The 27,891-nt window shown below is 48.9% G+C and overlaps 2 protein-coding genes across 19 annotated transcripts in view; both read left to right on the forward strand.

Moving 5' to 3' along the window:
• DNMT3B (DNA methyltransferase 3 beta) overlaps positions 1-16,289 on the forward strand; it is a 47,058-nt gene extending 30,769 nt beyond the window's left edge. For 3 of the 14 annotated variants that reach the window (XM_004061985.5, XM_063702481.1, XM_063702480.1), the window contains 14 exons: positions 453-512; positions 2,329-2,454; positions 2,570-2,614; positions 3,712-3,791; positions 4,115-4,227; positions 5,395-5,578; positions 6,173-6,257; positions 7,082-7,227; positions 7,764-7,854; positions 8,207-8,355; positions 9,314-9,399; positions 12,265-12,334; positions 13,138-13,256; positions 14,689-16,289. In XM_004061985.5, the coding sequence (XP_004062033.1) occupies positions 453-512; positions 2,329-2,454; positions 2,570-2,614; positions 3,712-3,791; positions 4,115-4,227; positions 5,395-5,578; positions 6,173-6,257; positions 7,082-7,227; positions 7,764-7,854; positions 8,207-8,355; positions 9,314-9,399; positions 12,265-12,334; positions 13,138-13,256; positions 14,689-14,830 (1,496 nt within the window). In that variant the 3' untranslated portion in view covers positions 14,831-16,289. The remainder of the gene's footprint in view (positions 1-452; positions 513-2,328; positions 2,455-2,569; positions 2,615-3,711; positions 3,792-4,114; positions 4,228-5,394; positions 5,579-6,172; positions 6,258-7,081; positions 7,228-7,763; positions 7,855-8,206; positions 8,356-9,313; positions 9,400-12,264; positions 12,335-13,137; positions 13,257-14,688) is intronic. The other 11 variants (XM_063702482.1, XM_063702479.1, XM_063702483.1 and 8 more) reach the window with 5 other exon arrangements.
• Positions 16,290-25,025: 8,736 nt separating this feature from the next.
• The window catches only part of MAPRE1 (microtubule associated protein RP/EB family member 1), a 30,969-nt gene continuing 28,103 nt past the window's right edge, over positions 25,026-27,891 (forward strand). The window contains exon 1 of one of the 5 annotated variants that reach the window (XM_031004767.3): positions 25,026-25,304. The gene's annotated coding sequence lies outside the window, so the exon portion shown is untranslated. Of the gene's footprint in view, positions 25,305-25,453; positions 25,643-27,891 lie in introns of those variants that run through there. The other 4 variants (XM_055373310.2, XM_055373311.2, XM_055373312.2 and 1 more) reach the window with 4 other exon arrangements.

A 27,891-nucleotide genomic window follows, 5' to 3' on the forward strand; every position in this document is an offset into this window, starting at 1 on the left:
AAAATTGGAAAGTGTTAAAGAAGAATATGCCACCTGCTAACATTTTGACCAGTACCATATTTCTCCCGTTATAAGATAACTCTGGTTTCTAGAAATCCAGGACTTGTCTTACAATCCATACATTTAAAGGCCAGGCATAGTGGCTCATGCCTGTAATCGCAGCACTCTGGGAGGCTGAGGCGAGTGGATCACTTGAGGCGATCACCTGGACAACATGGTGAAAAATAGAAAAATTAGCCTGGTGTGCTTGGCATGTGCCTGTGGTCCCAGCTACCCGGGAGGCTGAGGTGGGAGAATTCGCTTGAGCCCAGGAGGCAGAGGTTGCAGTGTGCCGAGATTGCACCACTGCATTCAAGCCTGGGTGACAGAGCAAGACCTTGTCTCAAAAAAGAAAACAGTCCATACATTTAATGTAATGTTTTTTCTGTTTTGTTTTGTTTTCCCCTCAAAAGTGGTTAATAAGTCGAAGGTGCGTCGTGCAGGCAGTAGGAAATTAGAATCAAGGAAATACGGTATTTCCTTCCTGTCTTTTGACTGTGCCCTGTTTTCTATGCACTTTCTTCTGATTTCTTTGCATATAAAATGGTGACTGGAAAAGAATCAAATTTCTTGAAAAGTCAATCTGAACTCCCTCCCCACTCTCCCCTCACATCCCACCCTCACAAATACCCTCCAGGTTAACGTTGGGTTGCACATCCTTCCAGATTTTTCTGAACACTAGTTGGATTCCTGCTTTCCCCTTTATTAATATTAATACTGTAAGCACTGTCTGATGTCATTTTGTCACTAAAGGGTCCTCATGATTTTTAATGGCTGTACAATTTTCTTTCCTAGGGTCAGAGTCAAATTTAACCATGTCCATTAAGATTTTCTGTGTAGATGGAATAGAAATACAAATGGGTTTTACAAAATCCCATTTATAGAATGGGAGCCATATTAGGTAAAATTAAAAAGTGCTGGGCTCAGTGGCTCACGCTTATACTCCCAGCATTTTGGGATGCAAATAACCATCTCTTGGATTTCCCAGCATTTTGGGACGCTGAGGTGGGCAGACTGCTTGAGCTCAGGAGTTCCAAGACCAGCCTGGGCAACAGGATGTAACCCTGTTTCTACGAGAAATACAAAATTAGCTGGGTGAGGTGGTGTGTGCCTGTGGAGGCTGAGGTGGGAGGATCACTTGAGCCCAGGAAGTCAGGCTGCAGTTTGCTAAGATCATGCCACTGCACTCCAGCCTGGGTGACACACTGAGAACCTGTCTCAAAAACAAAAAAACAAAAAAACAAAAAACTAAAACAGAAACAAAAAGGAAAGAAAAAACGAGGCCAGGTGCAGTGGCTCATGCCTGTAATCCCAGCACTTTGGGAGGCTGAGCCAGGCAGATCCCTTGAGGTCGGGAGTTCACCAGCCTGGCCAGCATGATGAAACCCCGTCTCTACTAAAATACAAAAATTAGCCAGGTGTGGTGCTGCATGCCTGTAACAGGCTGAGGCAGGAGAATTTCTTGAATCCAGGAGGTGGAGGTTGCAGTGAGCCAAGATCCACGCCATTGCCCTCCAGCATGGGCAACAAGAAAGGAACAGGTGAAATTAATACAAATCATGATTTTTTAGCGCTAAATTTCCAAGATGTTAGCATTTCAATATCCAGCTATTATAAAAACTGAGATAGTCTACATTTATAGTGCTGTTTTCAAAATTTCACTTATTTTATATATTTTACATATTACATATTTTACAGATCTCAATTTTGATGCTAAATTTGCAATGAAAATACTTGATCTGTATTAAGTATATACAGATTATTAACTAAATACAGATGTAGATGGTTAAACACAAATTAACTAAATTCATAAAACGTGCATTTGAGAAAGCAGACTCATATGTCTAGGCTAGTCCTAATAAGCCAGTTAGTTGACTTACTTGTCAGTGTTTTAATTAACATTAAATGCAGAATTCATTTCCTCAACAGTTTCAAGTTCTCGGTAGCCACCCCCTATGCCTACTGCCCAGCATGTCAGATATCACAGACATGGGTATGCCAGGCTTTTAGCTTTGAATTGAGCTTTGCTCTCTGAGCTGAGTCATTTTTACATCCTGGTTGTAGCCATTTAAAACCTTGTAAACATGTGTTAAGGATCCTGGGTGCAAGGGGTTTTGAATGAGCTCCTGTTGTGAGTTGCCCATCAAGGGGCCATATACATTCAGTGTGGACCCCCTGTCACGCCCCAATTGCAGCTGGTATCCAGGCATAGCATGGTCTTGTCCTGGGCCCGCATTCTCTCTGGACCCTCCTACCAAGCCACGGCTGCAGTCTAATTACCTTTCACAGAGAACAAGACTCGAAGACGCACAGCTGACGACTCAGCCACCTCTGACTACTGCCCCGCACCCAAGCGCCTCAAGACAAATTGCTATAACAACGGCAAAGACCGAGGGGATGAAGATCAGAGCCGAGGTGATTGTTGGGGACCTGGGATCATGGGGCAGATGGGAGGAGGACGCTGCAGATCAGGAATTGATCTGTACCCGGCTCCCTGACCTCATCTCATGCCTTCTTCTTTTCTCAATAGAACAAATGGCTTCAGATGTTGCCAACAACAAGAGCAGCCTGGAAGGTAACGTTCTCTCCCTCCCAGTCGTCCCCTTCACACACTGGCTAGGGCTCTAGGCCTGCCTTGTCCTGGCTCATCCACCCTGTCAGGGTTTAACCCAGAGCTCTGTTCCTTAACCTCAGGCCAAGGCCTATTTCTGGACCCTGCATCTTAGTTGCTAGTTTATGGAATGAGTTGCCCAATTGTGCCCCTTAAGAGAAAGGGACAGGAAGGGTATGGTGAGGAACAAGGGAAGCCGGGCCATTTTGGCAGGGAGAGCCATAACCTAAAACCAAGATTACTGGTATCATGAACCTTCCCAAAGAAGAACTGCAACTAACAAGCTTTTAGTCACTTGCCTACTGTCAGGCTAAATAGTCTGCTTGCCCTGGCTGGGGAATGCCACTGGATTGGATACTCTGGCCAGAAAATATACCTCATGGAATACAGAATGTGTGAGGATGAAGTCTCCCTTGCTTCCTTAACCCCTAGTTACTCAATGTTGAATAGGAAAACACCACATCCCTGACCCAGAGAACCCGGGGAAGAGCTTCGGTTTAGAAATCCTATTCCCCAAGACTCACTCCCCCATCTGGCTGGGTAGGGATGCTTGTTGTGGGTTTTATAAAGGTCCTATCTACCCAGCCAGGGATGCAACTCCGTGCTGACCTGGTGATATGAAGGGAAGGCAGGGTTGCCTGCTGGTTAAAGGACCTGGATTCTGAAATTACAGCCATTTGCTGTTTACAGGGTGTGGGCGTGGGCAAGTCCTATCATGAGACAACAAGCCAATTGGAGTCACCACAAAATCCTTAGTATCCCAGTATTTAAAGTTTCTCAAGGATTGTCACACCAGGGAGGTCCCCCTGCTCAGCGTTCTGCCTGACATCATCCTACTGGGGCAGCCCCTTGCCCATCTTGATGTTCCCCATCTGTGAAGTAGGGATGCCACCTGGAAGCATTGTTGAGTGGTAGAAGCTGTGAGGCATGGCCTGAGGCACAAAGAGTCCTTGGCAAGCTGCTGGCCTGGAGGGAAATCTTAGGAACTGAGAGACCCCAGGCTTCAGCAGCTGGTGTCAGGGCCTCAACTGCCAAAAGCCACAACCCTGTTTTTCTTACAGGTGGCTGTTTGTCTTGTGGCAGGAAAAACCCCGTGTCCTTCCACCCTCTCTTTGAAGGGGGGCTCTGTCAGACATGCCGGGTAAGTCCTCCTACCACTGCCCTGGACCTTCCTCCCCTTGCCTCCTCTAACTCCCCTCTCCTTCCCAACAGCACCTGTGTGGAGACTCAGTGAAGCCCACTCATCCCAGCTGCCTTGCACTCTGCCTCTGGGGCAGGATGGGGGACAGCTGTCACAGAGGCCAGTGGCACACAGGTCACAGCCAGTTGTCCTTTTAAAGGACACCAAGCCACCAGCACCAGCAGTGTGTTCTGCGGCTGTATCCTAGGGCCTCCACCAGCAAGCCGGCAGGGCCTGCCCTTCTCTGGTCTCCGATTTCACTGGTGTTTCTCTCTGGCTGCCAGGATCGCTTCCTTGAGCTGTTTTACATGTATGACGACGATGGCTATCAGTCTTACTGCACTGTGTGCTGCGAGGGCCGAGAGCTGCTGCTTTGCAGCAACACGAGCTGCTGCCGGTGAGCACTGGGCCCTGTGGGGTGGATGTGGGTGGGCCCCCAAGGCTCCTAGGTTCCTGCAGTCTGCAGACAGCTGTCTGTTGAATGGAATCCTAGGTATGGGAATAGGGAGCTAATTTGCCCTGGAAGCAGCACACAGGGTTTATATTTTGTGGTGGCTGTGGTTGTAGCATAATTGGAGTAGAACTCATGTATAGGGAACGGCTCTTTTTTTTTTGAGACAGGGTCTCGCTGTGTTGCCCAGGGTGTACAGTGACATGATCATAGGTCACTGCAGCCTCCAATTCCTGTGCTCAAGCAATCCTCCCACCTCAGCCTCCTGAACAGCTTGATTATAGGCACATGCCACCACACCCAGCTAGTTATTCTTTTTTTTTTTTTTTGAGGTGGAGTCTTGCTCTGTCACCCAGGCTGGAATGCAGTGGCACAATCTTGGCTGACTGCAACCTCTGCCTCCAGGATACAAGCAATTCTCGTGCCTCAGCCTCCCAAGTAGCTGGAATTATAAGTGTGGAGCACCACGCCCAGATAATTTTTGTGTTTTTAGTACAGACAGGGTTTCACCATGTTGACCAGGCTTGTCTCGAACTCCTGACCTCAGGTGATCCACCTGCCACAGCCTCTCAAATCCCAGCACTCCCAAAGTTCTGGGATTACAGTCATGATCCACCGTGCCTGGCCTATTTTTTGTAATAAATAAAAAGTGTAATAAATGCTGCCTCGGCTGGTCTCAAATCCCTGGGGTCAAGCCATTCTCCTACCTCAGCCTCCCAAAGCCCCAGAGTTGTAGGTGTGAGCCACCACACCCAGCTGGAAGTGCTCTTAATAGGCCAAGAGCATGAGGGAAGGGGATGAGTAGGGTGTCAGGGAAGGCTAATTCCCTGGTTTGCCAGTTGGCCTGTAATCCAAAGTGTCCATGGAATGAAGTAGGTTGTTGGGAGAGCATTTCTGATCAGAGAGCCTGTGGGATTAAGGGGGTTGGAGTATCCAGGGAAGACGTCAGGGAAGCCCGTACTGCGCAGGGCCCCGCTGGCTATGCTGTTAAGCAGCCGATCCTAGGTAAGCTTTCAGGACGGGGTTGGCATTTCCCTGTGGAAGTGGTAAGGGGGTGGCACAGGAGACCAGCTCGATGACAAAGGCATCCCTTCTCCCTGCCACTGGGTCCAGGTGCTTCTGTGTGGAGTGCCTGGAGGTGCTGGTGGGCACAGGCACAGCGGCCGAGGCCAAGCTTCAGGAGCCCTGGAGCTGCTACATGTGTCTCCCGCAGCGCTGTCATGGCGTCCTGCGGCGCCGGAAGGACTGGAACGTGCGCCTGCAGGCCTTCTTCACCAGTGACACGGGGCTTGAATACGTAAGCCATAGGATCCCGCCTCTACCACCACAGATCCCAGGGGCACGGGGTGTTGGAACGCTCTGGAATTCTCAGAAAGAGTAAGAGAGGTAAAGACACGTTGTACCTCTTGGAGCCTCAACGGCTGAGAGACCTGGCGAATTGACAGCTCCTCTGCAGTTTTCAGCCGTGCCAGGGTTCACTCCCTCCTTGCCGGCTTCTCAGCGTATGGATTTTCAGGGGCCTGATGAAGAAATGGTTGTATGTAGCCTTCTGAGTTAGCAGAGCTGAGAGGGAAGGAAACAGTAGAAATGAATTTTCTAGTTCTTAGAGGGAAGCCCTAGGTCATTCCTGTCTGGGGTGATACCTTTTCATGTGCGCCTCTGTGCATACATATCTGGCTCATGTCCAAGGATAAATTGACCATTCCTTGCCAAATGCAGGCTCGTGTGGTACACACTTGTCTCCCCAGTCCCCATCAAGCCTTCAGTGAGCTTTTTGCAGTGGCTACGGCAAGGTTTGAAGCCCTCTGAGCAGGGTCAGCCTGCCCCTCCCTCAGAGCTTGAGTCGTTCCCCTATGCCTTCACCACCATGAACTCCTTCCTTACCTGGCAGGAAGCCCCCAAGCTGTACCCTGCCATTCCCGCAGCCCGAAGGCGGCCCATTCGAGTCCTGTCATTGTTTGATGGCATCGCGACAGGTGAGTTCGGGGAACACCTGGAGACACTCTGCTATTGTGTCACAACAGGGTAGCCAGGGAGTCAGAAGGCATGGTTAAGGTGTCTTGACATCAGTGGCAAGAAAGATCCCTGGGGATTACCAGCTCTGAAAAAAACCCTGTCTCCTTGTTTCTCTCCACCTTCTCAACCACCTTGCAGTCTTGGTCATTGAATTTTATTTATTTTTTTGAGATGGAGTCTCCCTTTGTCACCCAGGTTAGAGTGCAATGGCGTGATCTGTGCTCACTGCAGCCCCCATCTCCGAGGTTCAAGTGATTCTCTTTCCTCAGCCTCTGAGTAGCTGGGATTACAGGTGCTCACCACCACGCCCAGCTAATTTTTATATTTTTCGTAGAGACGGGGTTTCTCCATGTTGGTCAGGTTGGTCTCGAATTCCTGACCTCAAGTGATCTCCCCACCTTGGCATCCCAAACCGCTGGGATTAGAGACATGAACCACCGTGCCTGGGCAGCCTTGGTCATTTTAAAAGGACATACATCTTAGCTGTTACACTTTATTTTTTATGTGCAGTTATCTTGAACTTGATTTTCATTCCACATGCATAAGTATAATTGGAGATAAACCAGTTAACAACTACTGCTACCTCTGGTTTTGGTTCCCTTCTTTTCCTCCTATATGGAGTTTACACAGCCAATATGTGTGGTGCGTGTACAGCCTTTGCTGGATTGAACGCATGTGATACAGTAATGAGGAATTGTTCATTTTACCATAGCAGGGAGTGGAGGAAATGAGCTGCTGTGTGCTCAGCATTGTTTATGCTTCTGTGTCTCTCTGGCCCCCACAGGCTACCTAGTCCTCAAAGAGTTGGGCATAAAGGTAGGAAAGTACGTCGCCTCTGAAGTGTGTGAGGAGTCCATTGCTGTTGGAACCGTGAAGCACGAGGGGAATATCAAATACGTAAACGACGTGAGGAACATCACAAAGAAAAATGTGAGGGCAGTCTGTACCTTGCGGGCCTCGTCTCTTCCTGTCTTTTTCCCCAGTCCTCCACACCCTGAAGCCCGCGTGTAGGCCCCATCCCTGAGACCCCAGAAAAAAGGATTGAAATCCTATGGGAATCTTAAGCATTAGGTTAGGGTCAGAAGTGGAGTTGGTGACCAAGCAAGATTCTATTTTTTTCTGGAGACAGTCTCCCTCTGGAGTGCAGTGGCATGATCTCAGCTCACTGTAACCTCTGCCTCCCAGGTTTAAGCGATTCTCCTGCCTCAGCCTCCCAAAGTGCTGGGATTACAGGCACCTGCCACCATGCTGGGCTAATTTTTATATTTCTAGTAGAGTCGGGGTTTCTCCATGTTGGCCAGGCTGGTCTCGAACTCCTGACCTCAGGTAATCCACCCCCGCCGTCAGCCTTCCTGGGATTGCAGGTGTGAGCCACCTCGTCCAGCCCTACACAAGATTCTAGAAGTGGGTCCAGCTCTCTTTCCCTCTGTCCACACCCTCATCCTGACTCTGTCTCTCTCTCTCAGATTGAAGAATGGGGCCCATTTGACTTGGTGATTGGCGGAAGCCCATGCAACGATCTCTCAAATGTGAATCCAGCCAGGAAAGGCCTGTATGGTGAGCATCCTTCTCTCTGGCAGTCCCTGGAGAGCCTATGTCACCTGACCACTGGCCCAGGTGCAGCAGCCTGAGAAGGAGCCACTTGCTTCTGGCCAAGTTACTGGCAGCATCAGGGGCCTGTTGGTGCTGCCTACGCTCCATAGTAAATCCTCAGCCCACAAGGGAAATACCCTAGTAAATAGTGCCCTGCTGCTGCCTGTGTCCCTGCTGTCATTCAGGTGGACATAGACTGGTAGGCATCGCCCTGAACTGTCAGGAGGCCATTGGGAACCTGTTGGTCTCAGGGAATAAGGTGGGTTGGGCTGGAGGTTTCAAATGAACCCTGCGCTGTCATCTTTTCTGAGCACAGAGGGTACAGGCCGGCTCTTCTTCGAATTTTACCACCTGCTGAATTATTCACGCCCCAAGGAGGGTGATGACCGGCCGTTCTTCTGGATGTTTGAGAATGTTGTAGCCATGAAGGTTGGCGACAAGAGGGACATCTCGCGGTTCCTGGAGGTGAGGGAATCTGGGGACCTGATTGTCACAGACAGCCAGGGCAGGGAAAGCGCCGCTGGCAGTGATGATTGGTGGGTGTTGCCAACGTTGGGAATGACTTTCCTGTTCTTGGTCTGGCTAGATCCAATAGTGAGGGATTCAGTGGGTTCTCTTAGTACATGGAAAATATTTTTTTTGAGACAGGGTCTTGCTCTGTCACCCAGGCTGAAGTACGGTGGCATTATTACAGCTCACTGGAGCCTCAAACAGCTGGGCTCAGGCAATCCTCCTCCCTCAGCCTCCCAAGTGGCTGGGACTACAGGGGCACACCACCGTGCCCAGCCAATTTTTGTATTTTTGGTAGAGACAGGGTCTTGGTATGTTGCACAGCCTAGTCTTGAACTCCTGGGCTCAAGCGATCCGCCCACCTCCCAACGTGTTGGGATTGGAGATAGAGATGTGAGCCACCATCCCCTGCCAGTACAAGGAAAATAATTGATCTCTAATCTCAGCCCAACTCTTTGAAGTCAGAAATGATGAAACAAACCATCATCTGCTGTTAAGGACTCATGAGATTTGACTTAATTTTTTACTCTAGAGAGTTTTCTCATTTTTGATATGAAAACTGCTTTAGATCAGGCACAGTGGCTCATGTCTGCAGTCCTAGCATTTTGGGAGGCTGAGGTTGGAGGATCACTTGAGCCCACTGTGTATCATATTTTGTAATAATCTGGCGTATTCCAGGGGACACCGTCTCAGAATCTGCAGGTTTGACCTTATCTCTTTACCTACCATTAGCATAGTATGAGGGCATTTACCATGTCCTCTAGCCAGCCTCCTGAGGGCAGTAGGTCTTTCCTGTTTTGGAAGATCTGTGCCTCATCTATAGTCAGGGAATAGCCCTGTCACCTGCAAAGGTCTGGTTGACACCGAAACTCTAATAATCGGCTCCTAACAGCAACCTTCTTTCTCCCCACAGTGTAATCCAGTGATGATTGATGCCATCAAAGTTTCTGCTGCTCACAGGGCCCGATACTTCTGGGGCAACCTACCCGGGATGAACAGGTAACAAAGGGCTCTTAGTGGGTCAGGTAACAGCCAAGTTAAATATGTGATAACAAGCTCTGACATTCAAGCCTTCCTAGAAAGACCTGGCTCTGCTGAGAAATAGTTATACCTGGATTTCAGACCACCTGTGGTCGTCCGGGTTGATCTCTGTTAAGATGTTCAGCAAGTACCTGGGAATCTTTGTAGGAGTCCCACTCTTACCTGTTATAAGCTGCCGAAGGACCTGATCCTAAAAGTCCCACGTGGCTGGGTGCGGTGGCTCACGCCTGTAATCCCAGCACTTTGGGAGGCCGAGGCTGGAGGATCGCTTGAGCCCAGGAGTTCTAGACTAGCCTGGGCAACAAAGTGAGACCCCGTCTCTACAAAAAAATAAAGAAAAATACAAGTCTCATGAGCTGTGGCCAGACTATGTACCTCCTTCCTGCCAGGGATCTCTCAAGACTTGAGCTTGTTGATGCTCCTGCCCTTCACCTCTCCTCCCCGTTGATGTAGGGACAGCCGTCTGGAAATGGAAGTAGATTGTTGTTACCGGTGCCTTTCCTCCTGCCCTGGAGATGAAGCGATCTTGGCCAGGCTCATGGTGACCAACCAGGTGGCAGAGCTGCTATGACAAACAATAGCCCGAAGACTATGTCCCTCAGATTCTCATCACCAGGAGCATTTCATATTTTGTTATCGTATACTAAAAACAGTCTTCTTCAGACACCCTGAAAGCTACAAAGCAGCTTTGCTGAGGATTAATTATTTCTTCTATATGTGGTTTCAAGGAGAAGAACTTGCTTAATTAAGATGTAAAATGTGATGGTAATGTGACATCCCAGACTTGCAAATGAGCTTAAAACATTCTCCTGTAGAAGGAGGCATGGAAACATAATAACCTTCTGCCACTTAGTGAAGTGTGGACAGAGGTGAGGGTCCTGGGGTAGCTTGGAGGATTTTTTTGGCCACCTTGCCCGTGTACTTGGCTAAGCAGCCAGTCTTAGGGTGCCATGTCTGTGTCTGGAATTAAATGGGTTAATGCTTTCAACATTTGAACTCCCAGTAGGCCAGGCACTGTTACGCTGTTACCATTTTCGTGGTTAAACACATCATGTCGATAGTGACATGCCGAAGGGGGAGGGAGAGAAGACAATGATTTGGGGTTTATTGCTGGCGGATGGACATTGGAAGGGTTGATGGGGAAGGCTTCTCATTCTAGCGAAGGTCCTAAGTGAAGAGATGGACCCATGCAGTTATTAGAGTACTCCAGGTGGGAAGAGGGTCTGGGATGATGGGAAACATCCCCAGACCAGGTCAGAGCACCCTAGGTGGGGTGGCTGGGAGAGAAGGACCAAGTAACTTGGGCCTTAATGTGGTACCGCTGAAATTACTTTGGCATGGGAAGTTACAGATGAGATGAATTGTGCTTTGGTTCATGGTAGTTTCTGGGTGGATTATAGACAATAACAGGATGGAGGCGGGAATGGGGAGACAAGTGAAGGGACTAGACTGCTCAAAGAAGGAGAGATGACTGATTATGATGTTATGCCCCAGGAGGTGCCATCCATAGAGAACACAGCGTGAGTGGTGGCCCCTGGGGTTTGCAGCACAGCAATCCTGTGACTTAGCAAGGACGGATCAGATTCAACATATCTGGAGGGTAGGACATTTGCTGATGCATTGGATGTGTAGGCTGTGAGGTGGAAAGAGCAGTGAGACCTGATGCAGATCTGATGCTGTGACTAAGCTCTGCAGGCTTATAGGATGGGTGTGTCAGGCATCATTTAGGGGACAGACCCAAGTCATCTGGCTTGTTTAGAGCTTAATCTTACAGTCAGCACAAGGCGGGGCTGTGCAGTGTCCTTTTCTTCTGGGCCCTCAGCTCCCCTGGGTCCATGTCGGAGGTAGGAATGGGGATAGAGGTAGCATTTGAAGCCTAGCAGGTGAGGTCAAGGAAATCTATCAGTCTAGGGGAAATATGTGTTGTGATTTCCTCAGCCCCTCTTGTAGGCACGGTTCCCGTTCTCATGTCTGAGTTGTTTGGCCTTGACATTCCTAACACAGGTTACTATGGCCGTCCCTGCGTCCAGTCCTCTTGCACCGGTTTCTGTTCTGGAGCTGCTCAACTACTTTCAGTTCTAGCCCTCGCCCTTCTTAGTCATCTGTTTGCCTCTCTCTGCATTTGCAAAATAATTTTCAAGGGTGAAAGTTAAAAGGGTGCTTAGTCTTTTTTTTTTTTTTTTTTTTTTTTGTAGCCTTAAGAGATAGGGTCTGTCTCCCAGGCTGGAGTGCAGTGTTGTAATCATAACTCACTGTAGCCTCCAACTCCTAGGCTTAAGCGATCCTCCTGCTTTGAACTCCCAAATTGCTGGGATTAAGGGTAGGAACCACTGCAGCCGGTTGCCATTCACTTTTAAAGCCTCCTGAGGCTGTATCCCCAGCAGTGAGCCACCAAACCGTGGGTGTGATGTGATAATTGTATCAGGTAGACCCACAAAAATCTATTCCAAGCTCCTCACTTTAAAATAGACAGGAAGCCCAAAGGGGTAGTGTGACTCGCTCAAGCTCAGTCAGTGAGCAGTGTGGAGCTGGGACCTGAGGTTTCTCCTGCCCTACCCCGTGCAGTGTTCCTGCTCAATGGGAACCTGACTTTGAAGTCCAGGCAGGGGAGCATTACCTCCTGGATGCTGGGCTGTCCCCTCTAGCCCATCCTTGGCTTTGGCACACAGGCTTGTGCTCATGCCAGGATCATTTTCATAATTTATTTGTAGCCAAGTTCACTGCCAGGGCACATCTCTGCAACATAGACCCTCACTCCCACCTCGTGCCTAGCAGAGGACCTTCTATAGCTAGTAAGAAGTAATGGGTTTTGGCTGTTCCCAGGCCCGTGATAGCATCAAAGAATGATAAACTCGAGCTGCAGGACTGCTTGGAATACAATAGGATAGCCAAGGTAAGACGAGCTGTTGCCCTCTGGAAAAATGCACTTGGTGACCTCCAAGTGGAGACTTGGGAGATGACCTTGGTGTTTGATTGGTTCCTACTCCTCCCCCCACGTGACTTCCTGGTGTTGGGCTTCTCTCTCCCACATAATTGTTCTGTCCCATCCTCAAATACAGAGACTAGGAGACATTCGTCATAAGTAATCACGACGAGAAAAGGCAACTAGTCTTTCTAATTTTAGTACTGGATACATAAAGACAAAGAGTTTCAGCTGGCCCTCTCAGGGAGAAAGGAATCATTAATCCTTTTGCCAAAAAATTAATTTGCTGTCAAGTCATAGAATATGAAGACCTCCATAAACCTAAATCTCAATGTTTGCATCAAGCTAAGATCCATTTTCTAAACTCCAGTTGAGCATTCTCTGTATCTGGGTGGTTTTTCCTTTTTTACTTAATCTTGCTTGATCAGGAACTCTGGTGTCTTCTTGGCCCCCCACGTGATCTCATTCATGGTCACTTTTTTGTTTATCTCATTTTCTCTGAGGCTGGTCCTTCCTGTTAACGTCTTGGCATTTGTGGGAAGCACAAAATGTTCTTGTCCATCCAACTCTGCTTTTCGCTCCCTGCCCTGCCATTCCTCTCCCGCGCCTGCCCTCTCCCTTCCATCTTTCCCAGGTACTTTTCTCTCCCAGCCCTGCCACTCTTCTGCTGTGCCTGCGCTCTCCCCTCCATCTTTCCCAGGTACTTTTGAGCCTTGACTCCACCCAGGTCCCTTCATTCTGTGCTCACTCCATGATGTCGTTTTGTTCTCCAGTTAAAGAAAGTACAGACAATAACCACCAAGTCGAACTCGATCAAACAGGGGAAAAACCAACTTTTCCCTGTTGTCATGAATGGCAAAGAAGATGTTTTGTGGTGCACTGAGCTCGAAAGGTGAGCAAGGCTGCACTTGGAGAGGGAAACTGTGCAGATCAAAACACAAATGGGCAGACATGGGCAGGTGCTTACCTTCATTCTTGATGGCCTCACTGCCCTTTGTGTTACTGGGGTGAGGAGTAATAATACGTTTTCATAGTTCGCCCTTATTTCCTGACAAAAATGGTGGAGGGGGTGTGGTGGTGGTGAGGAATCTGAGACATGAGGTCATTAGGCCACACCATCTGTCTGTTGGCTGCACTGCCGTGACATCTGCCTGTCCCAACATGCTGGGACACTACGACGTGTGAGAAGCCAGTGAAAGAAAACCCCACAGACATGCCATTCTTGAAGACTTCAGTTTGCTCATTCTATAAATGATTCCTTCTTAGCCACAGTTTATCCTCTCCTTCCCTTTCTTTGGGCTAAGTTTGTCTGTTTTGATGCAAATAACCATCTCTTGGATTTCAGTTCTGTTCTGTTCTGTTTTCTTTCACTCCTCTATTGTTTGTTCATTTTGCTTATACTATTTTTTAAAAATCATTATTTGCTATAGTGATTATGGCTTTGAACATTCCTCTTTACATGTATTCTGTGTTCTGAAGGCTTTGATATAGAGTATTTTCATTCCAGATATTTCACTTCTACAACTCATTTAATTTCTTCTTTGACTTACCAACAGTTTTCTGAGTATAAAAGTAACTTCTGATTAGTATTTATGCTGTAGATTATTCTGTATGGACCTAAACCTAAAATGGTTGGTGCAGATGGCTGACATTGTGTAGACGCTAAGACCAAGCAAGACACAGGCCTGAGGTATCACATCTTTGGCATGTTTCTGAATAACCCACGCAGCCATTGGCCTGTTGGGATGACTTTTAGTATTGGATTGTATACCTGAGTAACACTGAGGCTCAGCCTCTGTAGCCTCTTTCCAGGCCTGGTAGAATCCTATAGAGGAAGCTTTTGGTATATTCGATGCCATCTGCCTGAAGTCATCTAGCTTGGTCCTTCATCCAGCAGCTGGGTTTGAAGAGGGAAGGAAAACTCTGGTTGCCTGAGCCTGTGATGACTGAAAATCTAGGCTGTTTTTGAGTGACCTTGTTCCTTATTAAGGAAATTGCTTAACTTCTCCCATCATAGTGTTTTGAAGATGGATACATTGCTGGCTGGCTGATTTGGTATGCATGCATTTATTCTAGGAAGGTCCTCTGAGCACCAACTCTATGCCAAGAGTATGGTGCTAGGCCTGCACAAAACGGAGGACTTTCATTTGTGAGCAATTTGTGAGCAAGTGTTCTGAATTAAGGGCTCTGAATTTAGGTCCTGGGGACCTTACTGATGGGACTGAGGGATGGCGAGGGCAGAAAGAGTGGGACCTGGCTGGTTGAGGCTGTCAACATCCTGGAGGCACTTCTGACTCGCTGTCTTTTCACTCCGGTACCCCCAGGATCTTTGGCTTTCCTGTGCACTACACAGATGTGTCCAACATGGGCCGCGGTGCCCGCCAGAAGCTGCTGGGAAGGTCCTGGAGCGTGCCTGTCATCCGACACCTCTTCGCCCCTCTGAAGGACTACTTTGCATGTGAATAGTTCCAGCCAGGCCCCAAGCCCACTGGGGTGTGTGGCAGAGCCAGGACCCAGGAGGTGTGATTCCTGAAGGCATCCCCAGGCCCTGCTCTTCCTCAGCTGTGTGGGTCATACCGTGTACCTCAGTTCCCTCTTGCTCAGTGGGGGCAGAGCCACCTGACTCTTGCAGGGGTAGCCTGAGGTGCCGCCTCCTTGTGCACAATTCAGACCTGGCTGCTTGGAGCAGCCTAACACGGTGCTCATTTTTTCTCCTCCTAAAACTTTAAAACTTGAAGTAGGTAGCAACGTGGCTTTTTTTTTTTTTCCCTTCCTGGGTCTACCACTCAGAGAAACAATGGCTAAGATACCAAAACCACAGTGCCGACAGCTCTCCAATACTCAGGTTAATGCTGAAAAATCATCCAAGACAGTTATTACAAGAGTTTAATTTTTGAAAACTGGCTACTGCTCTGTGTTTACAGACGTGTGCAGTTGTAGGCATGTAGCTACAGGACATTTTTAAGGGCCCAGGATCGTTTTTTCCCAGGGCAAGCAGAAGAGAAAATGTTGTATATGTCTTTTACCCGGCACATTCCCCTTGCCTAAATACAAGGGCTGGAGTCTGCACGGGACCTATTAGAGTATTTTCCACAACGATGATGATTTCAGCAGGGATGACGTCATCATCACATTCAGGGCTATTTTTTCCCCCACAAACCCAAGGGCAGGGGCCACTCGTAGCTAAATCCCTCCCAGTGACTGCAATAGAACCCTCTGGGGAGCTCAGGAAGGGGTGTGCTGAGTTCTATAATATAAGCTGCCATATATTTTGTAGACAAGTATGGCTCCTCCGTATCTCCCTCTTCCCTAGGAGAGGAGTGTGAAGGAAGGAGCTTAGATAAGACACCCCCTCAAACCCATTCCCTCTCCAAGAGACCTACCCTCCACAGGCACAGGTCCCCAGATGAGAAGTCTGCTACCCTCATTTCTCATCTTTTTACTAAACTCAGAGGCAGTGACAGCAGTCAGGGACAGACATACATTTCTCATACCTTCCCCACATCTGAGAGATGACAGGGAAAACTGCAAAGCTCGGTGCTCCCTTTGGAGATTTTTAAATCCTTTTTTATTCCATGAGAAGTCGTTTTTAGGGAGAACGGGAGTTCAGACAAGCTGCATTTCAGAAATGCTGTCATAATGGTTTTTAACACCTTTTACTCTTCTTACTGGTGCTATTTTGTAGAATAAGGAACAACGTTGACAAGTTTTGTGGGGCTTTTTATACACTTTTTTTAAAATCTCAAACTTCTATTTTTATGTTTAACGTTTTCATTAAAATTTTTTTGTAACTGGAGCCACGACGTAACAAATATGGGGAAAAAACTGTGCCTTGTTTCAACAGTTTTTGCTAATTTTTAGGCTGAAAGATGACGGATGCCTAGAGTTTACCTTATGTTTAATTAAAATCAGTATTTGTCTATAACTGTCTGATGTCCCTTTTCTTCTGCAGGTCAGATGGATGGGACATGGGGGAGGGCCTGGCTAACATGTCAGGGTGGGAGTTTGGAAGTAGGTGATTCATCCATTCATGTATTCAAACGCAATGTGACCCCAAGCTGACTGGAGCTTACTTACAGTGTAATACACTGGTTCTGCACCATTGGCTCACGCCTGTAATCCTAGCCAGGGTGGGCAGATCTTTTGAGCCCAGGAGTTCGAGACCAGCCTTGCCAACATGGCAAAACCCCGTCCGTACAAAAAAAAAAACCAAGAATCCAGGCTGGGCACGGTGGCTCACGCCTGTAATCTCAGCACTTTGGGAGGCCAAGGCGGGCAGATCACAAGGTCAGGAGATCGAGACCATTCTGGCTAACCCTGGAAACCCTGTCTCTACTAAAAATACAAATTAGCCAGGCGTGGTAGTCCCAGCTACTCTCAGGAGGCTGAGGCAGAAGAATGTCGTGAACCCAGGAGGCGGAGCTTGCAGTGAGCCTAGACCGTGCCAGTGCACTCCAGCCTGGGCGACAGAGCGAGACTCCGTCTCCAGAAAAAAAAAAAAAGAATCCAGCACATCTGCTTCCCTTGGAGGGCTTGTCAGGGCTGTGGTTGCTGGCCCAACCTCCAGAGTTTCTGACTCCAAGTGGACCCTAGGAATTTTCAGTCACACGGTGGCACAATTACTGCTCACTGCAGCCTGGACTTCCCGGACTCAAGTGATCCTCCTCTGTCAGCCTCCGAGTAGCTGGTACCACAGGCATGCACCACCACACCCAGCCTGACCCTAGGAATTTGATGCCACTATCCAGGGAACACACCGGACTAGTGAATGGGTATCTAACTCATGGTTCCCAAATATGGCTTGAGTGTCTGAATTCATTTAAAAGCTCCATGTGTGGGACACCTGTTTCCAGACATACAGATCTTGGGGAACTGATCAAGGTGATAATCACCTCTAGCAAAAGATCCTAATGATGATTCTCACAGTTCGTCACACTTCTGTGGGATTCTATACCTTATTCCACAGCTCCCAAGTTGATGTGTTGCAGGTCAACCACCTTCCGTGAGGGGGCTAATTGGGAGTGGCCCTGTGGTCCCAGCCTAGCCCGTGTCCTCTACCCTTTGGAGTGTGATTCTCAGCATGTCCCCAACTGAAATCCTGGCCTTCAATGAGCACTCACGATGTCAGTTGCCCTTCTAAGCCTCATATTGCGACACCAGTAATCCCATTTTACTTTACATGGGGTTCCCCAGGCAGGAGTCCCAAGGCCAGAGCCCATCGGGCCACACTTATCTCCAGCCTTTGGTCAGGGAAAAAGGTTAATGCTGGTTAGCTAGCGCATTTAGAGAGGGAATAGGGTGGTGCACTTGGGGTTCACCCACTGAACACCAGTCAGACCGAGCACCTCTGAGCCTCCCAGGCCATGTGTGAGTTGGGCTATAATCACGGCCATCTCTTAAATAAGGTCAGGTTTCTAAAGGGCCTGGCCCAGGGTTTGGGGAGGGAAGAAGCTTCCAGGGTGGAAGGATGAACATGTTATTAGAAAGGTGCTTCAGGACTAGAACAGCCCACGTGCAGGTTGCCATGGTGAGATAACTGGCAATTAGCAAGCTAGCCCCACACAACCTCCCCTGCCTCCCCAGGTATTGAGACTCCAGGGACCTGGGCCACCCAATTAAGCCATCTTGTGTACAATGCTGCACCAAATACCAGGACAGGATGAAGTCAGCTAAACAGCCCCGGCCTCGAAACCCGAAGACAGACGGGCGAGCCCTCCAGATGAGGGGTCCTTGGCGTCCTGGCCTGCTTGTTGGAGTGGAGGGACTCAGAGGGAGTATGAGGGTAATTCTTGTGTTTTCTCAAGATGAGGTTAGGCTGGGATCTGAGTGATCCCAGGTTCTGAGGCAGGGGGAGAATGCAGTGAGTGTTCTGATCTGGGGAAAGAGGTTGGAGTTTGAATCCTATGTGGGCCTTTGCTGAAGCAGTCTTTGGGTTTGCTTAGATTTGTGTCTGGGGTCTGGCATGTTTCTGTGTCACTTGGAGCAAGCAGATGACTTAACCTCTTGGGGTTTTTCATCTCTCACCTAAAAGGTGGAGATACCAGCCCGGTCAACATGGTGAAACCCCATCTCTACCAAAAAGATAGTGGCCCGCGCCCGGCCACTGATCTACCACACCCGGCCACGTAACTTTATTGATTTTTAAAAACTTTAAATTATGCCAGGCACAGTGGCTCACACCTGTAATCCCAGCACTTTGAGAGGCCGAGGCGGGCGGATCACGAGGTCAGGAGATCGAGACCATCCTGGCTAACACGGTGAAACCCCGTCTCTACTAAAAATACAAAAAATTAGCCGGGTGTGGTGGCGGGCGCCTGTAGTCCCAGCTACTGGGGAGGCTGAGGCAGGAGAATGGCATGAACCTGGGAGGCGGAGCTTGCAGTGAGCCAAGATCATGCCACTGCACTCCAGCCTGGGTGACAGAGCAAGACTCCATCTCAAAAAAAAAAAAAAAAAAAAAACCCACAACTTTTAATTAAAAAATACGCAGGCCAAGTGTGGTGGCACATGCCTGTAGTCCTGGCCACTTGGGAGGCTGAGGTGGGAGGATTGCTTGAGCTTATGAGTTTGAGGCTGCAGTGAGCTGTGTTCCTGCCATTGACTCCAGCCTGGGTGGCAGAGCAAGACTCTGTCTCTAAAAAATTACTAAAAATTGGTAATTTTGGGCTTACAGAGAACTTGCAAGAATAGTAGAAAGAATTCCTAAATACTCAGAACCCAAATTCCCCAGATATTAACATATTGTCACATTTCCTTTGTCATCTTCTCTATATGTTAATACCATTTTTCTGATCTCGGCTCACTGCAACCTCTGCCTCCTGGGTTCAAGCGATTCTCCTGCCTCAGCCTCCCAATTAGCTGGGATTACAGGTGACTGCCACCGTGCCTGACTAATTTTTCTATTTTTAGTAGAGACGGAGTTTCTCCATGTTAGCCAGGCTGGTCTGGAACTCCTGACCTCAGGTGATTCGCCCGCCTCAGCCTCCCAAAGTGCTGGGATTACAGTCGTGAGCCACCATGCCCGGCTAATTTTTTTGTATTTTTTAGTAGAGACGGGGTGTCTCCATGTTGGTCAGGCTGGTCTCGAACTCCCGACCTCAGGTGATCCGCCCACCTCAGCCTCCCAAAGTGCTAGGATTACAGGCGTGAGCCATCGTGTCCGGCCTGTTTTTATTTTTAAGGCTCCCAATTAATTGTGAAATATGCAAACAGAACAGTGCATAAAGCCTGGTGCTTTAGGCTTTGTAACCTATCTTTGTTCTCTAAGCTTTGGTTCATCCCAAGGTCTCAGTATTGCTGAAAGAAAACAGAGGTTGGCATTACTGGAGTTGGTAACTGCTCATTCTGAGTCTTTGCACATGCTGTTCTCCGCCTGGAACAGCCTTCTCCCCTTTCCAGGCTGGTCCTCCAGTTCTTGCCTCTTCCAGGAAAATTTCTTTGCACCTATTCTGAGCAGAATTAGGAGCCCTTCTCTAATCTGAATCCTCCTTCCCTATGTATAGATAGAAGAATCGGGCTGGGTGCAATGGCTTATGTCTGTAATCCCAGCACTTTGGGAGGCTGAGGTGGGCAGATCACCTGAGGTCAGAAGTACAAGACCAGCCTGGCTAACATGATGAAAACTTGTCTCTACTAAAAATACAAAATTAGCTGGGTGTGGTGGCACATGCCTGTGATCCCAGCTACTTGGGAGGCTGAGGCAAGAGAATCGCTTGAACCTGGAAGGCAGAGGTTGCAGTGAGCCTGGATGGCGCCATTGCACTCCAGCCTGGGCAACAGGAGTGATACTCCATCTCAAAAAAAAAAAAAAAAGAAGAATTGGCTGGGCGCTGTGGCTCACACCTGTAATCCCAGCACTTTGGGACGCTGAGGTGGGCAGATCATTTGAAGTCAGGAGTTTGAGACTAGCCTAGCCAACAGGCTATTACCTGTCTCTACTGAAAATACAAAAATTAGCTGGGCGTGGTGGTGCAGGCCTGTAATCCCAGCTACTTGGGAGGCTGAAGCAGGAGAATTGCTTGAACTCAGGAAGCGGAGGTTGCAGTGAGCAGAGATCACACCACTGCACTCCAGCCTGGTCGACAGAGCGAAACACCATCTCAAAAACAAAACAAAGCACAAGAAGAATCTATCTCACCACAAAGCACTATGTATTATAATTTCTGATTTTTTTTTTTTTTTTTTTTTTTTTAGGCAGCATCTTGCTCTGTTGCCTAGGCTCGAATGCAGTGTGGTGATCACAGGCTCACTGCAGCCTCGACCTCCCAGGATCCATTGATCCTCCCACCTGAGCCTCCAGAGTAGCTGGGACTGCAGGTGCATGCCACCACGCTTGGCTAATTTTAAAATTTTTTTGTGGAGTTTGAATCTTGCCATGCTGTCTCTCCTTGGCCTCCCAAAGTGCTGGGATTACAGGCATGAGCTACCACATCTGGCCTATAACTTCTTATTTTTGTAGTCTTCTCCTCCATGAGTTTGTGAGATTCTCAAAGCAGCTGTGATCTCCCAACATCATTATTTAGTTCAATAAAGTTGTCATACATTTGTAAAACTCAGGCCTTGAAGTACAATTATTTTGTTTGTTTTGTTTTTGGACAGGGGAGTCATAATTTCTATCTGTGATAATGAGATTGCTTCACATATTAAAACAGTTGCTTTAAGATACATATTACATCTCCAGAGCCATTTCTCTTACAGGATGGAGATTCTTTTTTCTTTTTACCCTCTGGCCTTTTGCTGTCAAGGCTTAATCTGACCCAGATAACCTTGGCCAGCTTTTTCCTCAGTGAGAAGAGTGGATGCTAGCAGGTTACCTGGCCCAATGTCAGTTTTTTGGGAGCTGTCTTGGGAGGGTAGATGATTTGTACTTTAGAGGGCCTTGCTCCTCTAAAATAGAGTTACCTCCTGTAACTTCCTGTGTCTCCAGAATTAGGTCCAAACTTTCTAGGCTGGCTTTTTTTTTTCCCCACCTGGAGACAGAATCTCACTCTGTCGCCCAGGCTGTAGTGCCGTGGTGTGATCTCAGCTCACTGTAACCTCTGCCTCCCTGGTTCAAGCGATTCTCCTGCCTTAGCCTCCTGAGTAGCTGGGATTACAGACGCATGCCACCATGCCCTGCTAATTTTTGTATTTTTAGTAGAGATGGGGTTTCACCATATTGGCCAGGCTGGTCTCGAACTCCTGACCTCAAGTGATCCGCCCACCTTGGCCTCCCAAAGTGCTGGGATTACAGAGCCATCATGCCACTGCGCCTGGCCTAGAGGCTTTTCCTGATTTGGTTTTCTACACTGATCTCATCCCCCATACTAATGTCCTCACTCCAGACCAAAATGGCCTGCAGGTAATGCTGATACCAATTAATTGAAATAATTTAATAACTGACTTTAGACGAAAGGACTCAGAAATCACATTTATTGAGCACATACTATGTGCTAGGCACAGTCTGATAACTTTATACACTTCCCATTTAATTCTAACTTCTAACAGAGTCAGAATTTGAACCCAGACATACTGGCTTCGCCGTTTATTATTTAGCCTAATGAAAAGTTAATGTCTTTGTGGATAAAACAGAGGTGGCTGGGTGTGGTGGCTCACGCTTGTAATCCCAGCACTTTAGGAGGCCAAGGTGGGCGGATCACGAGGTCAGGAGTTTGAGACCAGCCTGGCCAATATGGTGAAACCCTGTCTCTACTAAAAATACAAAAATTAGCCGGGCATGGTGGTGTGTGCCTGGAATCCCATCTACTCAGGAGGCTGAGGCAGGAGAATGGCTTGAACCCAGGAGGCGGAAGTTGCAGTGAGCCGAGATCACAGAATTCCACTCCAGCCTGGGCGACAGAGTGTCTCTGTTTTTTTGTTTTTTAAAAAGAATATAAATAAATAAAATACAGGTAACAGATGTTGCATCAAAGCACTTATAAATATCTTTAGTTGATTATCTATGCTTGACATCAGCTCACCATAATGTTCATATTACTGCTGTCGCTATAATCATTTGTTACATGGTTCTTTATTCTTTATTGTTGCCTCTTTTTTTTTTCTTTCTTTTTTTTTTTTTTTTTTGAGTTGGAGTCTTGCTCTCTCGCCCAGGCTGGAGTGCAATGGTGCCATCTCGGCTCATTGCAACTTCCACCTCCTGGGTTCAAGCAATTCTCCTGCCTGAGCCTCTCCAGTAGCTGGGATTATAGGCGTCCGCCACCATGCCCAGCTAATTTTTGTATTTTTAGTACAGACGGGGTTTCAGCATGTTGGCCAGGCTGTTCTCAAACTCCTGACCTCGTGATTCGCCCACCTCAGCCTTCCGAAGTGCTGGAATTACAGGCACGAGCCACCGCATCTGGCCTTTCTTGCCTTTTTTTGCTCAAACTCTTTTTTTTTTTTTTTTTTGAGACGGAGTCTTGCTCTATCACCCAGGCGGGAGTGCAGTGGCACGATCTCAGCTCACTGCAACCTCCACCTCCTGGGTTCAACCAATTCTCCTGCTCCAGCCTCCCAAGTAGCTGGGATTACAGGCACGCGCCACCACGCCCAACTAATTTTTGCATTTTTAGTAGAGACGGGGTTTCACCACGTTGGTCAGGCTAGTCTCAGACTCTTGACCTCGTGATCCGCCCACCTCGGCCTCCCAAAGTGCTGGGATTACAGGCATGAGCCACCGCACCCGGCCTTGCTCAAACCCTTTTGCCAAGGTAACTCCTCATCTTTCATGGTAAGTGTCCATGGGAAGCCTTTCCACACTACCTAGGAGAGGTCATGTCTCTTGTGATGTGCTCTTGGAGCAGTACTCGAGACCGAAGTATTGAAATGCCTCTAGACCTGTTGATAAACAGCTCCTGCCCCAGCTTCCCCACCCATTCTTCCCTGAACGTCTTACTGGGTTTCAGCAACTAACTGGGTGAGATTTGGCCTAGAGGGACCTCTAGGCCCCTGCTCCACACAGTGGAAGTACCATCAGCCCACCACATAATGTTCCTGCCTAGCATTGAGCCTGATTTGTAATTTAACAAGGATTTGTGTCATTAAGTGTGTCCCCTTTGCCTCCCCTGCCAGTCTGGAAACTTTAAGAGGTCAGAAGCTGTGTCTAGTTTTCGTTTTTATCTCTTAGAGATGGAGTTTCACTCTGTTTCCCAGGCCTGGAGTGCAGTGGCATGATCTTTGCTCACTGCAGCCTCGAACTCCTGGGCTCAAGCGATCCTCCTGCCCCAGCCATCCCAGTAGCTGGAACTAAAGGCACATACCACCATGATCAGACTGTGTCTGTTTTTTTCACCAGGGCCTGATTGGTCAGGGAAAATATTTGTTGAATACTTGAATAAATGATACCCAGACAAAAAAAGTCAGCTTGAAATCTGGATCTACCTCTGACACGGAGTGAGTCAACTGGCCTCTTTGTCCCTCAGTTTCTTTCTGCTGTGAAGTGGTGCAGTTCCTCTTTTTTTCTTTTTTAGATGAAGTCTGACTGCAACCTCGCCTCCCAGGTTCAAGTGATTCTCCTGCCTCAGCCTCCCAAGTAGCTGAGATTACAGGCACCCACCACCATGCCTGGCTAAGTTTGCATTTTTAGTAGAGATGGGGTTTCGCCATGTTGGACAGGCTGGTTTCCAACTCCTGACCTCAGGTAATTCATCCACCTTGGCCTCCCAAAGTGTTGGGATTACAGGTGTGAGCCACCACGCCCAGCCCAGTTCCTCCTTCAGCCAAGGCTCTCTTGAGAATATAAGGGCCACGTGTGGTGGCTCACGCCTGTAATCCCAGCACTTTGTAAGGCCGATGCGGGTGGATCTCTCGAGCCCAGGAGACCAGCCCAGCCTGGGCAACATGGCAAGACCCCATCTCTTAAAAAAAAAAAAAAAAAAAGAGGGAGCGGGCAAGAGAGAATGTATGTACAGCCATTGGGAAACAACCCGGAACAGGACTCAGGAGGTCCTTGCTCCTGTGGACTTTACAGGAGACAGACAGTAAAGGCACAAGATGCCTTCTTACGGTACTAAGAAGAAAATATGCCGCATGATATTGCAGATGGGGGGGCGGGGGCATCACAGAACGTGACTTTTTTTTTTTTTTTTTGAGACAGTCTTGCTCTGTCGCCCAGACTGGAGTGCAGTGGTGCAGTCTCGCCTCACTGCCACCTCCGTCTCCTGGGTTCAAGTGATTCTCCTGCCTCAGCTTCCCAAGTAGCTGGAATTACAGGCGCCCACCACCACGCCAGGCTAATTTTTGTATTTTTAGTAGAGATGGGGTTTCACCATGTTGGCCAGGCTGGTCTCAAACTCCTGACCTCAGGTGATCCTCCCACCTGGGCCTCCCAAAGTGCTGGGATTAAAGGCGTGAGCCACTGCACCCGGCCCAGAAAGTTGACTTCTAAGTGTTTCCCCAAAGTGTCTATTAGGTATCTTTATGATTCAATAACCCATTCTTACAGAAATTAATTGTAAGGCTGGGCGCGGTGGCTCACGCCTGTTATCCCAGCGCTTTGGGAGACTAAGGCCGGAGGATCGCTTGAGGCCAAGAGTTCGAGACCACCCTGGGCAACACAGCGAGACCTCCATACATCTCTAAGCAAAAAAAAAAAAAAATTCATTGTAAAAGCAATTTTCTTTTTGGTTACTGCCATAGGGATTTTGTAACTGAGTCACACCGGGCCGAGGCGGGACCTCATTGGCTGCGACCGACCACGTGCCGCAGTCGCCCCGGCGGTCGGGGCCCCGCCCCTCGGCTACTATTCTGTGGATCAGGGGCCGAGCTCCGCCCCCGGAGCGCGGCTGAGTCCCTCTCTATAAAAGGAGCCGGCGGAGGATGACGGACCTTTACGTCGGCGCGTAACGAGGGGGTGCGTGTGAGGTCATCGCGCGGGCGGGCGGGCGGGGTCTGGCGGTTTGAACGAGACGAAGACGGAACCGGAGCCGGTTGCGGGCAGTGGACGCGGTTCTGCCGAGAGCCGGTGAGCCGGTTAGCGGGCCCGAGGGGTGCGGCTGGGGGGGCGGCCGCGTGGGCCAAGGCCGGGCGTGCGCGGGCAGGCCCTACGGGCAGCGCCAGGGCCGTTCCACACGGCGGTGCTGTTCGAGCCGGGTGGGGGAAGGGCGGGGCCGTGACCCGGCGCGCGCGGGCTGGGCCTGGGGGCGCGCGCTGCGCTCTGCTCAGGGGGCGGGGTCTCGGGCCGGAAGTGGGGGGCTGCTGCTACGCGGGGTGGGGGCTTCAGGGCCGCCGCTGAGGTGTGGTCCCTGCGCTGCAGCGACTGGAGGTCCCAGGGTGGTTGGGCCCTGGGAGGGTGTGGGCGAGGTGGGCCGTCCTGGGAGCTCTGGGGACGCACATTGTGGGAGGCCGTGTTGCCTGAGGGCCGAGAGATCGGGTGGTGGAGTCAGACCTGGGTTGGGTTCCGTGCGGTGTGACCTTGGACAGGTGCTTTAACCGCTGTGGACCTCAGCTTCCTCATCTGTAAAACGGGGACAGTAATACTACCCACATTAAACTCTTAGCGCGATGTATGGCAGAAAGTAAGCCAGCTCTTGGACTCCCTCCTTTCTTCAGTGTGTGTTTATTGAATGCCCACTAGGTGTTGGGCACCGTGCTAAACCCTGGCTGTTTTCCCGGGAACAAAGATTTGCTCTCCAGGAATCCACATTATGATGAGCAGGAGGACAATATAACGGGATGGTATCAACAGTGCTAGTTCAGTCCCTACTTCACAGTTGCCCTCGGATGCTGCAGGGCAGAGCTTGACCTCTGCCCCATTTTGGGGATGAGGATCCTGGGGCCCATTGAGGGAGGTTGTGCTAGGCCGGGCATCCACTTCTCCGATGGCATGTCTCTAACAGTAGTAATGATAATAGCAGCTCTTTGTTAGTTGGATACTTGTTTTGTGTCAAGCACTGTTAAGTGCTCCATGTGGCTTTGTGTCTTTTAATACTAACACTGTCTTTAAGAGAGATTATCTTCTTCCTTTTTTTTTTGAGGCAGAGTTTTATTCTGTCGCCCAGGCGTGCAGTGGCGCCATCGCTCACTGCAACCTCCGCCTCCCGGGTTCAAGCGATTCTCGTGCCTCAGCCTCCCGAGTAGTCGGGATTACAGGCGCGCGCCACCAGGCCCGGCTAATTGTTGTATTTTTTAGTAGAGACGAGGTTTCACCATGTTGGCCAGGCTGTTGTCGAACTCCTGACCTCAAGTGATCTGTCCGCCTCGGCCTCCGAAGTGTTGGGATTACAGGTGTGAGCCACCGCGCCTGGCAAGAGAGATTACTTTCATGTTACAAATAAGGGGTCTGAGACTCTGAGAGGCGGAGTCTCTTATGCAGCCCAGCAAGTGGCTGAACCCACACCTGGGACTTCAGTGTCTAGGCTCTTAACCTCTTTATTACACTTTCTCCCTGAGGTCCAGAGCTACACATCCAGATGTGCCCTTTGTGGTGGTGCGTCAAAGTGCCTAGCACAGTTTTTGGCACAGAGGGAAGCTTAGGACGTGATGTGCCTTTTGCTTAAGTGTTTTCATGTAGATTTTTGTTTAATCCTTACCACCACTTTGTGCAGAGATACTGTTTTACCCATTTTACAGGATGAGCCATTTGTGATGCAGGAAGATTAAGTGACTTGCCCACGGTCACATAGGTCCTTTCTGGTGGCACCTCCTTCCCCCTCTTTACATAGGGCTTATTGTGGTGCCTTGAAAGTAATAGAGTGCTTTAGAGCCAGCGTTGAATTTGTATAGGTTTGGGATCTTGCTAGGAGAGCTGCTGAAGGAAGAGAGATTCCTGGGTAGGTTTGAGGGAGCTTTTTCATGGTGGTGGTGGAAACCTGGATCAGGAAGCCTTGTAAGGGTGAGATTTGTGTGGTAGTCATGGGTCTTCCATGGCTGCCAATGATGGAATTGTGAAGGAAGGGTGAGCTGGAGCTCTGTTTTGACTGTCAGCAGGAGCCAATTAATTGATTGAGTCGGTGGATGTTTATTGTACATCCACAGGGTGCCTAATCCGTGTATTTAGTGGCTGCAGCGTTTGTGGAGCACGTGGGACCAGGTATTAATGTACTGCTAATGAAAGTTTTAAATTATATGGTGATGAAAGGCCATTAACGTTTTTTGAGCTGGGGTGTGGTCAGGAGACACACATGGCTTTACCAGCTGCTTAGATTTTATAGCAGCATGATGCACACGATACAGTATATATAGGAATGTCGCCATAATAGATTACAAGTGCTCAGCTGGGACCATGTCTTTTTTGTTTGAATGTCTCTGGTACCTGATTTTGCACACAGTATTTTGTTCATTCAAGGATTTTAAACAAGGGAGACACTTGCTGTGATTTGTGATTCAGGAAATTCTCTCTGGTTTGCTGTGTAAGAACAGATTGACACAGACAAATTTGAAGACTGTTGCAGTGCATCTCCGTGCGAGATGGTGCTGGCAGGTCTCAGGCGCACTGTTTTTGGCATTGGAGATAGGAGGATGAGTGAGACAAGGTCCCTACCCTACATCTTGTTTGTTAAATACCTCTTAAATTTGATGCCATGCCAAATATTTTATGTACCTTATCTAAT

Source organism: Gorilla gorilla, chromosome 21 (genome assembly GCF_029281585.2).
Source record: "Gorilla gorilla gorilla isolate KB3781 chromosome 21, NHGRI_mGorGor1-v2.1_pri, whole genome shotgun sequence".
In the NCBI taxonomy this organism is placed as follows: Eukaryota; Metazoa; Chordata; class Mammalia; order Primates; family Hominidae; genus Gorilla; species Gorilla gorilla.